We start from the raw sequence: 15,396 nt of genomic DNA, 5'->3' as shown, positions 1-15,396 counted from the left end.
AAGTGGTTGGCTGGTGTTGTTTCACATCATGATGGTCATTAGTCCCGAGGGCAGGGAGGTTGTCCTGAATAGCTCCTTTTGGGTTGCGACAAGTAAAGCTAAACAAACAAAAAACAAACAAAAAAATGCTTTATGGAATAAAATTAGGATTATTCTGAAATAACTCTTCTACTTTAAAATGTATAGCAGCTATATTATATTCCAGAATGACTTTTATCTATAAATCAGCCTGCAGACCTTTAATCACACACTTTTGAGCTTAAATACTTAAAAATATTTTATGGAAATATACTTAAAGATAATGCAAATCATTTAGTCAGAGCCACACTATACAGGAAAAGATGGTTCTCCCACCCCATTCTTCCCCTCATCCCCAAAGAACACTTCTAGAACAGACTTTTAGTTTTGCTTTTTTAATAAGTCCATAAAAGCCAAAGAGCTTTAAAAAACACATGCAAGTCCATTTACATTATCAGATCAGCAGGAAGCTGCAAGCTTTTCTTAGTACAAGAACTATGTATTTAAGATTGGAAGTAGTAAATAAAGCAGGACACCAGAACTGACAGCTGAGGTGACAACAGCAGCTTTGCTTACAGCTGAATTCCTGGTTTGTTCTTGGGACATAGCGATGCATGGGGACACGACACTCAAAACCAATTAAAATTCCCTATAGCTTTGGAGAGAACAGCAAAATTAATTTATTTTTTTTTTTTACTCTTCTACTGCTCCATTTTAAGTCATATCAAGACATACAGTTTTTAAAATGTTTTGTAATTGCAGTCTAAGTTCTTGGTTTCATCTCTCTCCTGAAAGACTAAGTGTCAGTGAATACAGATTGGATCAGAAAAGAGATGTCAGGAAAAGGTGCAACACTCCCACCTCCAAATGCCACGAGGAAAAGAAATTCTTGGACTGTCTGCCCTCAAACTCCAGTCTGTGAAAAGCCAAGTGAACCATTAGTGAAACAGTGAGGCACCAATTCCTGCAAATTTCCACAGATTGTTTAGCACTGAGCAAGATCAAGAGGAAAAGCCATTGGAATTATCTTAAAGACTTTTTTTAGGAGAACAAAGTAACAGTTTATATTCTCGCTTCACCATTTATCTTTCAATATTTGTACTTCCACTCAAAATAAACAAGATACTTTCACACTGAACAAAGAATTAAAAGTAGCTCAGCTTTCCGCTTTCTCAATAGCTTAGGGACAGGAAGGACATCAGGCATATTTAACTGTTCCTAGTTGAAGCCATACAGTAATTTAATGCTGCTGCATGAACATGGTTTTCTTCTCAAAATCTATCCATTTCCCCCCCACACTTAAGATTTCCTTACGTAGCACGCTAATACCCTGAAGACAGACCCAATGGAGTACTCTGGTTTGCTACAAATAATCCAATCCTTCATTCCTTGGAAGAAAATGGGTATTTGAGCTTGTCTGACTGACAGGAAGAATGACATTTTCCCTGTCCACAGAACAGGTATGAACTGTAACTTCCGTATATGCTCTAATTATGTCTCTGGCCTAAAGCGATTATGGTTAGTAAAATACAATGAAACCGTTCCCCCTCTGACCAACTAACACCTCAGTCTTTGTCAAGGTTTAAAATTTTAAGTGGTAACTGGAAATTTTTTTACATAAATTACAGTGAGACACATGAATTGACATAATGGGATTTCAATTACCTGTCCACAACCTGTGTCAAACATAACAGTTACTTTCACCTCAGTGGTAAAAAATACGCCAAGAAATGTACCAAGCAACTGCCAGTGATGTATGGAACTATAACCAAATTGACGATTATGGTGTAAATCGGTTTTCCATATTTATTAACTGTCAGTTATCTCAATGTCCTACCAGATTTTCCATTTTTTGTGATTAAACCTCCATGGCAGTAGAATTATTTCTAAAGTCAGTTAGCGATTTAAGTTACATAGCATATTGCTAGATGCTGGCAACAATGAAGGCATCAACATTAAACCAAAATTCTCGCTACTGATGTAAGTGTCATATAATGATTTTGATGCACTTGTTGGCAGAAGTGAATCTCTCATGCTGACCACTATAATCTCTATTTTTTGCTGGTACACTGTGTACCCCATGACCATTCAAGTAACATACAGAAAACTGAGGAAGACATTCTTGGAATTTCACAGAAATCAAATAAAAGTCTTACAACCCATGGCAACATCCATGGTTCTTATTGCAATAAAAAGTCGGTATGTACTCTTCATCCTGTTCATACTAAGATTTCTTCTAAAGAAAAGGTGCTGATATTTTGTATTGTTTCATCTATGAGGTAGATGGCACTTTCATATAAATAGTGTAAATCAGAAATTAAGTTAGCTCTAAGCCTGCAACAAGTGTTGGGACACCGACTGTTCAAGTCAATTATTAAATCATTAATATGAAATTATTCCTCATTTTAAAAGATAAACACCAAGTCTTTGAAAGGAGAGTGGTGGCTGAATGCACAGACAAGTGCCTTCCCTTGGCAAAGCTCAGCGGAATTCTGGCTTTAGCCTCCAGACACCTTCACCATTCGGGCTCCTATGGAAGGTGCAGAGATTGCGGAGAAGTTCTCTAAAGGTGCAGGACTGTGCTGCAGGCAGCTTAGACTCAAATTCTTGCAGTAGTTCCTGAGTGCTAGCCTCGCCATCCACTCGGGCCTGGAATGCTATGAAGTTACGCATATTCACGAGCAGTTCACCACCTTCTGTTGAACTCAGGGCTGGGGTGGGTGCTTGCTGATGATTCTCATCTCCCTCATTCCCCGTGGGTTGTGGTAAAATAAAGTGGTTTCTTGCCCTCATCTTAGCTAGTAAAGATGAAGAATCTAGTGCACTGGATGATGGTCTTCCAGAATTTCCATCAAAGTACCCATTGGAAGTACAGTTCTTTATGTTTTCGTTCTTTATTGTATCTGCATCCTGCAAATAAACATACAATGGAGAAAGCTGGATATTGAGAACCACAGGGTCTGTTTTAAAAAAAATAATATCTGCCTGCTGTTTTGACTTAAATAACAAACATGAACACTCAGAAGCTTGTCGTCTGAAACACAATAAAGAGATAATATGTTCTAGTTTCAACTTTAGAACTGAGCAAGCAAAAGAAAAGCATTGCTGGTCTTGAGAGGCAACCCGATCATGTGGCAATTTCTGACTGCTGTATCTAAATCAAACTTCAGCAAGATGCTGTATTAAAACATGAAATATCAAATTCATGGGCGACTAAAATTTCTAGAATTATACATAATCATACAACAAATGGGTATGAAACATCTACAGTATAAATCATATTTGTTGCATAAATTTAAACATTTCACATATATTAGCTATTAAAAAAAGATAAATGTTAGCTTGTGTCTCTTACCTTGCTCTTCTTTGCAGGTGATGCACAAGTGGGATGTGAAGAAAGCATCATGGTGCTTCTTTTTTGACCAAACCGACTCCTAAAAACCCACAAAAGAATTAACTCCATAAAACATCCGTCTCAAAATGATTAGGATAGTTTTGCCAAAGACACTGACTGGGTTTGCGCTTTAGGGTTCTCAAGAGCCCTCTGCCAAACTCTCTCTCCTCAGCTGTGCAACAATAATGCTTTCTTTCTACTTCAGAATGGACTTCCTAGGCTTGTAATATGCCTTCATGTCTTTATTAAATAAAACCCATAAAACTCCACTTTGATACATGTGACTGCAACTACCAAGTGCCAAAAAAAACCCCACAAACCCACAAAAAAAACAAACCAAAAAAAAGATAAATCCATAGCATCCTAAGGAACCCTTCTATTTTTGGAAAAGCAGTGTGAGAATTGAACTTACTTTATTCCTGATGGTGCACCTGAAAGACCACTCATGCCTGTCCAGGTTGGCACACCAGAAGTAGCTCCTAAACATCGCTGTCGAGAGACTTTTAAGGCTCTTAAGGCATCCTGAGCCACTCTGTCTGCTTCTGCTTCCACCAGCACATGGTCTGCACTGGAAGCTTCCATAATGACATCGTGCTTCATAACACTGTGTACCCCTAAAACCCAGAAGATACAAGAAAAGGTGAAGCAGGACATCTGATAATTTATATGGTTATCTGTAAAACTAAATATTCACCATTTAAGTGAATGCCTCAATCGCATTTTTACTTTTGCAGGTTGATTATATTCAGCACTTCAGTACAGTTATTTCTAATAAGCGAACACCATTCAATCAGTTAGGCAATCCCTTCTACCAGTTAGGCAACCAATTTGACAGCAAACCACCTCTGCTGTGCTGATGAGGTCATTATTCACAACAGACTTGACAATTATGTGGGTAAATTGATAATTTCTATTGTTGTGGACAGGACAGAAGCGAAACGCTTGTGCAAATGAAGGCTGGTTATGTCTTTATTTCCAGAAGAAACACTGCATTACCTCTACATCCAGAAGTGTTTCTGGAATGCTGTAGATCTCTGACATGTGTGTGCCAAGGTAATTAGCACATTCATAACTGGAGGATTTCAATGATGAGTATTTTAATGTTTCACTACAGTAACAGAACAGGTAAACCCCGTTTTTTATTGTAGCTCTAACCATTACAGTACCAGAACTGCTCTTTAGTCACTTGCATCTTATATACCTCTCTAAGAACTGTGTCACTGTTGAGCAGCCAAATAACAAGGGTTACCTGATTTTTTGAAAAGTTTCTCCAACACGTAATCATCATTTTTCTTTGAGTCTTCCTCCTTCGCCTCACTGTTCTCCCTTCTGTACTGCTTTTGTTTTACTAGATGAGGAATACGCTCTCCTTCAAATTTGGCATCTTTGTGATGTTTCTTCTTAGACTTATCTTTGTGCCTTTCATGTGACAGCATACCCACCCTGTGCTTTGTTTTCGAGGTACATTTATAATGATTATTATCCAATTGCCCATCTTCAGGTTTAGCAACATGCTTTTCTGGAGATCCAACTGCATCACATATAAGGCTAAAATCTCCCCTATTATTTGCATTAGCTGTTCCACATACTTCATCAGCCACCACGGCATTCAGACATTTGGCATTCTCTGAAGACCCTGCATCACCTCGCAATGACCGGGACATAGATTTGTCAGCTCTTTCCAAGCTTTCCTCCTTGCTTCCATTCAATGAATTTATATTAGTAGCAGCTTGTGCATTATCTTTTGCATAGCTGTTTTGGTCAAAGGCTTCCAAATTTCCTTTGGTGTCCTCACTTGCCTCTATTGCTTTAGAAGAAGAACTTGTCATGTAGGTGGTTGAGTAGGAATTGGATGGCTTGCTGTACTTTGGTGAGCTGCTTTCCATAAGATGGAGATCACCTTTAGAAGTGTCATTATCAGGTTGCTTTTCAAGTTTCCGTTTCAATTGGTGTTTTGGGACTTGAACATCTGAACCAGTACCTGAGGGATGAATTAAATTAGTGTCCATTTATCAAACATTTAAAACACTTTCTCTTTTAAACAAATAGAAAAAAAATATGTACCTGCAAAAATTGCACTTGTTTCTGTCCCCTGAGACACATCTGGACTGCTCAGTGTAAAAAGTTCATAAAGGTCATTGGATTTGAAAAAGCGTCTCTGCTTAGGGTCTTTCAGCACTCTGTTTGTTAAAAACTGTTTGAAGATTTGTCTAAAAAAGAAAAAAAAAGAAAAAAAATAAAAAGAGTACTTTGTGCATGAAACAATGTCTAGCTATGTTTAAGTACTGAATACAGTACTTAAACAGAAAACTGTATAAGCACAAACGTTACCCTGCAGAACAATTAAGCAGTGGAAAGATTATGTTAGTTTCCAAAAAGCAATCTTGAGTTAGTAACTTTCAAACAACCCTCTAAATTGTTAAACACAGGGATTTATTGTTTTGCAACAACCCTATAACACAACAGGTAACCACCATCCTGAAATGTCCTATGAGACATCCCTTAACTAAGCAATAAATAACTTCACAGCTAGATTTTTTTTTTTTTGTCCATTGAAGTTGAAAAGCGTGCATATATTACAATAAAACTATCAGAAAGCTCCTGAAAGAAAAACAAGAACTTGTTAAAATGATAACATTTTAATGGCTTGATTGGTTGGAGGAATCAAAAGCAGCAGAGTAGCTCAGTCTGATGGCGATGCCTGGATGACAACCACTGAAAAGGGACATCAGACTTGTGGTTGAGAGGGAGGGGAAAAAACTCCCCATCTAGAGGACTGAAAGGAATAAATCTAGGGGAGAACTAAGCTGCAAAAAGTCTTCTAGTATTGGTAAATCTACTTCTATGCCATGTTTGTACCACACAGCTTTTGATTGTGAGATCTAGGCAGTATTTCCCTGTACAAAAAATACATCCCTAAATAAAGCTGGAAATTAGTTCACAAGTTTTTTATGATGGTTTTGGCTCTGCTGGCATTAAGCGGGGAAACTATTTTTAAATCCAACTGGCAAAAACTAAGTTCAAACATAGGTGCCAGTTACTGTAGTGCACCCATTAGAAGACTATAAAGTTTTTAAGAATTAACTGAGCTTCATATCTTCCTGCAAGCATGATCACATATTTGCAGGGAAGAACACACATGCAAAGAGAAAAGACAACTTGTTTAAAGTTCAGGGCCCACTGCACTGTTCTGGAAATAAATTACTATCTGATGCTGTCAGAAGAGCCCACTTCCTTGATGTGGTCAGCGTTGTTCAAACAGAAGTATGCCAGGACACAAGCCAACCAACAGTGGATGCTTTGTGTCCATGAGGTAAAGCAGATTAAAAAAGGCATTCAATAAGTGTGGGTATTTCATTATTTAGAGATTTTCGTTCATCTGCGTCCAGTTCTAAGGAGTAATGCCTAGACAGAGGATCACCATGTATATTCATTTGGAATTCACAAATAAATAATGTTAATGTAACTGGTGGTTCTTGGGTTTTAATTCTCTTACTTTGGAATAAAATCACATTGGGTGTACAGAGTAGTAAATGGATGTACATACCACATTCATCTTTATATATCCTAAGGACAGGATAAAGAACTTGTTGATTTCAATTTGCAGACTTGCTGAGTCTCATGTTCTGAGTAAGGGGCTCATTTTTTCCTGTCTATGCCTTATACTCTCTTATTTCCAGTGAATTCTGGATGAGCTGGACACAGCTGCTGGAACAGATTGAGGAGGCAGCAGCACAGCCTTGCAGCTGGGAGTCTAATATTAGAAGAAGGACCATTTCTCAGCAGATATTGTAAAGAGTTTTCCATGCCCATCATGACCAGGGTTGGAGGTTAGAAGCCATGGGTGCACATGCACAGGAATGCCAGAGTTACACCACCTCAGATTCACTATAAGCATTTTCTTGAGCATACAGCTGTATCCAAGAAATTGTTCTGACTGACCTGTGGTATATCTTCTCTTCAATAGTACCTGCAGTGAGAAGCCTATACACAGTCACCTGTTTCTTTTGGCCTATTCTCCAAGCACGTTCCCTAGCCTGGAACACAAAAGGTTTGGTTACCAGATATTAGCATCAGACATATGTTTGACAGAGAGCTATTGATACCACTTCTTCATACCTAGTTTGGACATTTAAGAAACAGTTCAAGAAGTCACATAGCTGTGGTATTTCTACAGCATTAGGACAATTAACTTGGCAGAAGAGGAAAACAATTTAGAAAGCTTACATATGTAAAAAGCCAAGTCTCTAATTGTACAAGACATCTATGCAAAAAAATCTCAGAAAATAGATTATATTAAAATTAGAACTAGTATGTAGGATATGTACTTCATATACTTATTCCAAAAGGGATTTATTTCACAATAGAGCTTTAATATACATATTTACATTGAACTTTTCTTTTTCTCAGCTGAAAGCTTTCCTACAAACATCTTGAACCGATCGCTAAAATGAACCACTCTTGGTCAGACTACACAGTTGCAGATGTCAGAGCTATGTAGGATTTCCATAAAAAATAGTTCTTTCCTCTCAAACATGTAAGCCTCATATACTGTTAAGAGATCTGATATAACCACAGTTGCATCACACCATCAGATACAGAACAACTTCTTTAAGGTATTGGCTTAACAGCTTCTAAGGGCGTAGTGACATATCATTATTTAGAGACAAAGCCAATTTAAGCAACGCTTGTTCTCCTTTTCTTAACCAGCACTGCCACCATGAACAGCCATGCTTAATCAAGAGCTGGCACAGCTGTACTCTCTCTTCAGAAACTAGATATCTAGTTTGTTTATTTATTTAAAAAACCCAGGCAGTTTCAACTGTTTCTTTGGCTGCACTCTAAACAGACTATATGAATTGACAATATTGAAGTGGTAAGGTATAACAGCATAAAGAGGATGTGGTGGGAACCACTTAAATTGGTTTTGCCACAAGAGTAATCATAATGTGAACTGCACCCTAAGCGACCATTGCTGGGAGCAGCAACTTAGGGAAGAACAACATAGTGCTTTAATACTATTTGAGGAGATAAATGTCATTCTGTCTTCAGTTTTATTTCAACTTAGCTGGTAAATGGAATGCAATGAGCCAAACTCACCTGTGTGTCTGTACTGGGATTCCAGTCAGGATCATAAATAATAACCCGGTCAGCACCAGTCAAGTTAACTCCAATGCCACCAACACGAGTCGTTAGAAGAAAAATAAATATGGATTTGTCCTATAACACAAGAGAGACTTTACTAAAGCAAGAATTAACAAAGTACAAGATAATTTTGGTTTCCTGAATTCTTTTATCAGCATTATTTGCAAAGGTGCAAAGCAAGCCAAGAGAAGCAACATATTTCCTTGTTTGCCTAATATCTCTTCTGACAAATAAAAGTAGTTTGATCTAAATCCCATTTACTGTTGTCCAATAAAATTTCTATTTTCCCTCTTTTCAACGGCATTTTTCTTAGCAGAAAACCCAACTTCGGTGTGAAATGAGCTTTTTCACCACCCTCTCACAAAGAAAGTGGGTTCATTTGACTGACCTCCCCAGTCTTGTGTCTCAAACCTGAAGTAGTCTATTTAAAAACAGCCCAAAGAGGAATGAACCATACTCACTAATAGGCATTAGTGTGTGGGATGCAACATCTCACCTCATTATATCTTGTTATAAGGGGCTGTCTGGAAGCTATCGTTGTGGTGCCATCCATCCTGAGGTAGGAATAGTTTCTGCGTCTCACAAAGATTTCAAGTATCTGCAGCATCTGTTGTGATGGAAAAAAATTAATGAAATCCAGACATAAAGACTGAGCAACTGTCTGATCAAGTCATAAGAATTTCTGGTACTGACTGCAGTGCCAATCAAACAAACAAGGTAACAACCAAAACCAACTGAATCTTAAATGAGCAGAAAATTCATTAACTTATGTAATTGGAGGAAAAGAAGAAAGTAGTTCTTTCACTGCTGAACATGAGTGGAATGTTTCTGCTTGGTTTGAGAAGCCCAGAGCCATGGTCTCAAGACAATGAACTGGGTAAATGCTGCAGCATATGAAAGGAATCCACAGAAGCAAGACAAATGGTGAATACGTAGGGAAAACAAACGAAGGTCACTGTCCGTGCTACTGGCCCAAAGCACGCAATTCTGAGGATTAGACGTGCACATGCACTAAACACAGCAAGCACACTGACTACTAATTCTATCCTGAAACCACACAGCAGGGACAATGAATACATCACCACTGCTTCAGCCAGGTATTAACATGGGTACAACTGATATAAACTTTGATTCATCATATTGAATTTGGACAGCGCCACAACACTATCGTTCTTACTGAGCTTTGGAACTGGTCTCTAATTATTCCAAAGACAGTAGTCATTTTGGATTTTTTTTCCAGAAGATGTTAATTTTCTGAGAATGACACTACAAAAGGTGGCTCTAATTACAAGTGTTGTTGGGACACACAAAGGCACTTTTGTAGTTTTAGTAGCAACTAAAATTAAAAACAATCTGATCATCTTACCTGTCTTGACTGAGTGAAAAACAATACTCTGTGACCTTGCTTGTGCCATATTTTCAGCAAGGATTCTACCACTATCATTTTTCCAGAACGTTTCCAATATCCAAATTGATCTGCTTCCTCCTCTTCAGTATCTTGTACACCCTTACAAATGCAAGGACCACCAGAGAAGAGGTCAGGGTGGTTGCAAATCTTTCTCAAAGCTACTAGTCCTGTGAAAATCTAAAGAATACAGGAGAAAAATACTTTTATTTTCTTGACAAATACTTGTATCCATTTTTCTCAACCACAACCCATATAATCAGCAGTGGATTAATACAGTCATCATCAAGAAGTCTGGTTTTAATAGTGATTTGCTATTTAGAGAAGCCAATGGACACCAGTATTCGTTTCACGGGAAGTTTTCAGAAAAATTAGTACAAGAGAAGGTCAATGAAATAGGCTCTTGTGAGCCTATTCTGGTGATGATGTTAAGAGAATTCTACAACGATTTCCACATTAGCAAAAGCAGTCCCTAGCTGTAACTCAAAGTCAAATTTTTCCTACCCAAAAGGAAAAATTACACCAAGCTTGTTACTTGAAATTACCATGTCCTTCCTGCGAATCCCCACCATGTTAGCAGGTAACTTAAGCCAGACTTTGATGACAGCAAGTATACCTACCAGAATGCATGGTAACAAAGAACAGATGGAGTAAACATATTTGAACAAATATATGAAGCTGAAAATTGCCACTTTTGATGCCACATTTGAAGGGTTCTGTTCAGTTATTCATTCAATAATATTACAAGTGTTATTTATTCTTCTGATATAATAGGCACTCATAAAAATGAACTAGCTTGAAGCAGCAGATCCCTCAGTTTTCTATCACTACAAGTTGGATGAACATACACATAATTTATGGTTTGTTTGTACAATGGGGTTTTTGTTTTTCAGCTGGGATTCACTGCTGTCATCGCAAAACATCTAATAAAAGCACTCACATTTATCATTCAAAACTTTCAAAACTCTAGCAAACATGATAGCCCATTCTGTAACATCTTGTAGAAGTTCCTGCAGATAGGCTTGTACAAGCCCTCTCTTGAAGATCAAGCTACTTAAAATAACTTTCATCGAGATAATTAAAAGGGACAGACAATTGAAAAAACTCGGCCAGTATACCTTCGTGAGATACAGAAAAATAAAAAAGTCAAAACAGTGATAAGGTCAACATCCACTTTGCTATATACATGGCTGTACTGATCATACAACTAGCTGGAGCCATTGGGGGTGAGGGGAGAAGGGATTTCACAGTTCACAAGACAAGGAAATGTGGTAGATCACTTATAATAACTAAGACATATTACTTTTCCTCTTATAAACAATAGATCTGTATCCTGGAGCTAAAAAGGGGAGTGAAAAATGTCCACTGCATGCATACAAAAGTCAAATGGACCAAACGTGTGCAATGTAGGAGTCACAGGGAATAGCAGGCTTTTTACACAGGCAACAACAGGCATTTGAAACTGTACTTCAGTTACCACTGTCGTCCCAGCCACAGCAATTTCAACACTTAGGTTGTGAGGCTGGAGGCAAAAGATGTTGAAGTGACCAGCAAGACACTAACAAACATGCTTGCTATTTGCTCTGCTGTATGTTAAGACTCTGTGAAATCATCAGCTGTTGCAACATGAAGTTATCATACCCGAACTGTAGTCTCAGGAGAAATTATTCTTCCTTTGCTTCACTTTTTCCAATTGGTTAAAAGCATGCATAAAGTTACCTACAGCAGGTCATCCACATTTTTGGCTCCCAAGATCCGTAATTTGCTCCCAAGATCACAAACATGTTGCAAAGCCCGTTCCATTCCTATTTTTATCTGGTCATGCCGCTACATATGAATCACTAACTACATATTCCATGAAACACTTCTGAGAAAAAAAAGAGCAGACATCCACAAAAGCAGAACTGAGCTGAGCGTGTGTGCTTCCCTTTCTGCTCAGAATGCAGCTAGAAGAACGCAAAGGTCAGTCCATGACTTTATCCATCAAACTACCTGTCATTAACCTTAATTAATGCCAACCTGCATGTCTCCATTGAGAATCTGGTAAACTTCTTTAGAGTTGATGAAATTTTGATAGACTTGACGCTGCTCATCCGTCAAACGGCAGAAGAGGACCTACCAAAACAAACAAATGAACCAGTCAAGCCCAACCTGTAAACGCCAAATAGAGTGAATTTTGAAGTTTTACGATGTGCTACAATGAAGTTTTAAAGATGTCTGACACACTAAAATGCTGAAAAGATACAGGGCAGAAATTGTTAGAATTAAAAAAACCTGAAGAGTTTTTAGAGAATGAATATAATCATGTAAGATGGGTTTCCTGAGTTTTTCTGTGCCCTTTCCCAGTTGTTATTTTGTCCCCTCAAATTGCTTTCATTTTGGAAGCGCTGCCATTTTCCAGTTTTAATGATGCAACTATGCAATGTCAGCATTCTCTCAAAGCTATGTTTACAGGAAATACTTCCCATTGTGTCTTTCATATCCCTCACAAGTTGCAAGTTCTTACTACCTCATGGGAAGGTTAGCACATGTAATCTGTTCTGTCATCAGACTTTCAGTGTGAGCATATAATGATTTTTCAGATGGCATGATGGGCTAAAATGGAACAAAATCACTTCCTCACATTCTGCAAGGCACCCAACTATGCTGTAAGTCAAATTTATGTAGTGTCCTATGACTGAAAGAACAAAAAGCAATTTGTTTAATCTGTTTATGATCGCACTCTTTAGAGCAAGTATCCCAGACTCTAAAAAGTATATAGAAATTCAAGATTTTATTAAAAAGAGATCATTAGACTGCACAGCAGAAACTGAGTATGGCCTATTCATTTATAACGTACTTTTCAGCACTGTCTTACAGACTAGCATGTCTACTTCTCTTTTAGAGGGAGAAGAGAGGAAATAAAACATTGAAGAGAGGACAAGAAAACCTGAAGCACTGAAATCCGAATGGCAGAAGAATCTAATAATTCCTACAAGTGAGTATTTGTAGGAAGTTTGTCATCTACCTAGACTTATGCAAAGCGTCTGAAACTGTCCTGCACAAAATCCTTGTCTCTAAACTGGAGAGACATGGATTTGACAGACAGACTACTCACTGGATAAGGAATTGGCTGGATGGTCACACTCAAAGAGTTGCAGTCAACAGCCCGATGACCAAGTGGAGACCAGTGATAAGTAGTGTTCCTCAGGGGTCGGTATTGGGACCATTGCTGTTTGACATCTTTGCTGGTGACATGGACACTGGGATTGAGCACACCCTCAGCAAGTCTGCCAACAACATCAAGCTGTGTGGTGTGGCTGACATGCTGAAGGGAAAGGATGCCATCCAGAGAGACCTTGGCAGGCATGAGAGGTGGGACCATGCAAACCTCATGAAGTTCAACAAGGCCAAGGCCAGGGTCCTGCACATGGGTCGGGGCAATCTCAAGCACAAATACAGGTCGGGTGGAGAATGGATTGCGAGCAGCCCTGAGGAGAAGGACTTAGGGGAGCTGGTTGAAGAAAAGCTCATGATGGTCTAGCAATGTGTGCTTGCAGCCCAGAAAGCCAACCGTACCCAAAAGAATGACCAGTAGGTTGAGGGAGGTGATTCTGCTCCTCTATTCTGCTCTCGTGAGACCCCTCCCAGAGTACTGCGTTCAGCTCTAGGGCCCGCAACATGGATCTGTTGGACTGGATCCAGAGGAGGGCCACGGAAATGATCAGAGGGCTGGAGATGCCCTCCTACGAAGACAGGCTGAGAGAGTTGGAGTTTTTCAGCCTGGAGGAGTCTCCATGGAGACCTTATTGCAGCCTTCCGGCACCTAGAGGGGGGTACAGGAAACTGGAGAGGGACTTTTTACAAGGGCATGGAGCATCAGGACAAGGGGGAATGGCTTTAAACTGAAAGAGGAAAGATTTACATTAGATATTATAAATAAATTCTTTACTGTGAGGGTGGTGAGACACTGGCACAGGTTGCCCAGAGAAGCTGTGGATGTGCCATCCCTGGAAGTGTTTAAGGCCAGGTGGGATGTAGCTTTGAGCAACCTGGTCTAGTGGAAGGTGCCCCTGCCCATGGCATGGGGGTTGGACCTAGATGATCTTTAAGGTCATATCCAACACAAACCATTCTATGAAAATATTTTTTAAACAACCGAAGTTGTCTTAGAATCAATCTCCTCTACTTTGAATCAACATGCTTCCTAAATAATATCCCACCTCTTTGTAGAGCAAATAATTTTTAGATCAAAGGCTAATATTTTGGAAATTTATTAGAATGTGCAGGCCAGCTAGCCTGCAACATGAACAACTGCCATCAAGTATTTCTCTACTATTTGCTGCCCAAATTAACCTTTTAACAGCAGGAAACACATTAAAGTGTCCAAGAGATACAGCATAGGAAACCCGCCACAGACAACTCATTTGCATGCACCTGTGACCTAGGACAGTGTTAAGCAGACCTGACTACACTTCATGTATACTTTGTGTTTTAGATGAGTGTACTTGTACAGACTCTGCAAAACTATGACCATTTAATACTTAGAACACAGGTGAAAAGCACATGCAATTTGAAAGCTCTACATCTTTAGTTTAAACAGTATTTAATCTGCTATTAGCACAAATTATTTCCAAATGTCCATGAAAGACCAGATTTTGTGGAGGGAGAGGGCTCAGATCTAATACTAAAGATAAGCAAACCTGTTCATTTTTATCTGGAAGTGAAAGGCTCATTTTTACATCAGCTTTCATTCTTCGCAGCAAGTAGGGGTTTATGGTGTCCCGTAACACACAGGCACATTTGTATGCAGTTTTAACCTGAAAAATGAAGAAAAAGCAAAAGTTGTGTTTTGGTTCTTGATATTAATTTTATCAACAAGCAAAATTCCATAATTAGTAATAGGAAAATCCTAATAAAATGAGATTGTTTATGATTTATTTGGATGTACAGCTACATATTCAACGCAACATGAACTGCAATAAAATTCATGTTAGTAACAATCACATTGAATAAGTAAGCGTTCCTCAGATGCCACTAATTTATCTTTCCTAATTTAGTGGACTTTAAAAGAGACCAGAAATGAAATGTCTTCTAGAAACCAATCCAAGAATTGAGTATAAACTTGCACAGAACCAAAATCCTCATGAAAAATTGCTAATACATATACTGAAGATCAACAAAGAAGCCTGCAGCAATGGTGGTTACTAGACAATAAGTGAAGATTAGTGCTCGCTTGAGACTATTAAAAAAAAAAAAAATCAGTACAAGAAAATCCCCATGATCACAGAAACTAAAGGTCACTCTGGCCTTAAATGGAGCATATGGTTCTATAATGGGTAATGGATGTGTGAGATGGGTATTAACTGTACATAATGGCTAAAAATACCTTCATTTCTCTTAAAGTAAAACAAAGAATATAATAAATTATTGATATGTAAAAAACAAATTGGAT

At 38.5% G+C, this 15,396-nt stretch overlaps 1 protein-coding gene across 2 annotated transcripts in view; it reads right to left on the bottom strand.

Annotated features, from left to right (window-relative positions):
- Nucleotides 1-397: 397 nt before the first annotated feature.
- The window catches only part of ERCC6 (ERCC excision repair 6, chromatin remodeling factor), a 51,078-nt gene continuing 36,079 nt past the window's right edge, over nucleotides 398-15,396 (bottom strand). For both annotated transcript variants that reach the window (XM_040606214.1, XM_040606213.1), the window contains 11 exons: nucleotides 14,645-14,761; nucleotides 11,982-12,077; nucleotides 9,924-10,142; nucleotides 9,054-9,164; nucleotides 8,513-8,632; nucleotides 7,355-7,449; nucleotides 5,477-5,622; nucleotides 4,662-5,393; nucleotides 3,825-4,026; nucleotides 3,374-3,452; nucleotides 398-2,928 (listed from right to left, as the gene is read on the bottom strand). In XM_040606214.1, the coding sequence (XP_040462148.1) occupies nucleotides 2,500-2,928; nucleotides 3,374-3,452; nucleotides 3,825-4,026; nucleotides 4,662-5,393; nucleotides 5,477-5,622; nucleotides 7,355-7,449; nucleotides 8,513-8,632; nucleotides 9,054-9,164; nucleotides 9,924-10,142; nucleotides 11,982-12,077; nucleotides 14,645-14,761 (2,346 nt within the window). In that variant the 3' untranslated portion in view covers nucleotides 398-2,499. The remainder of the gene's footprint in view (nucleotides 2,929-3,373; nucleotides 3,453-3,824; nucleotides 4,027-4,661; nucleotides 5,394-5,476; nucleotides 5,623-7,354; nucleotides 7,450-8,512; nucleotides 8,633-9,053; nucleotides 9,165-9,923; nucleotides 10,143-11,981; nucleotides 12,078-14,644; nucleotides 14,762-15,396) is intronic.

Source organism: Falco naumanni, chromosome 9 (genome assembly GCF_017639655.2).
Source record: "Falco naumanni isolate bFalNau1 chromosome 9, bFalNau1.pat, whole genome shotgun sequence".
Taxonomy (NCBI): domain Eukaryota; kingdom Metazoa; phylum Chordata; class Aves; order Falconiformes; family Falconidae; genus Falco; species Falco naumanni.
The sequence above is the reverse complement of the archived record's forward strand: the minus strand, read 5'-3'. Positions and strand labels throughout refer to the sequence as shown.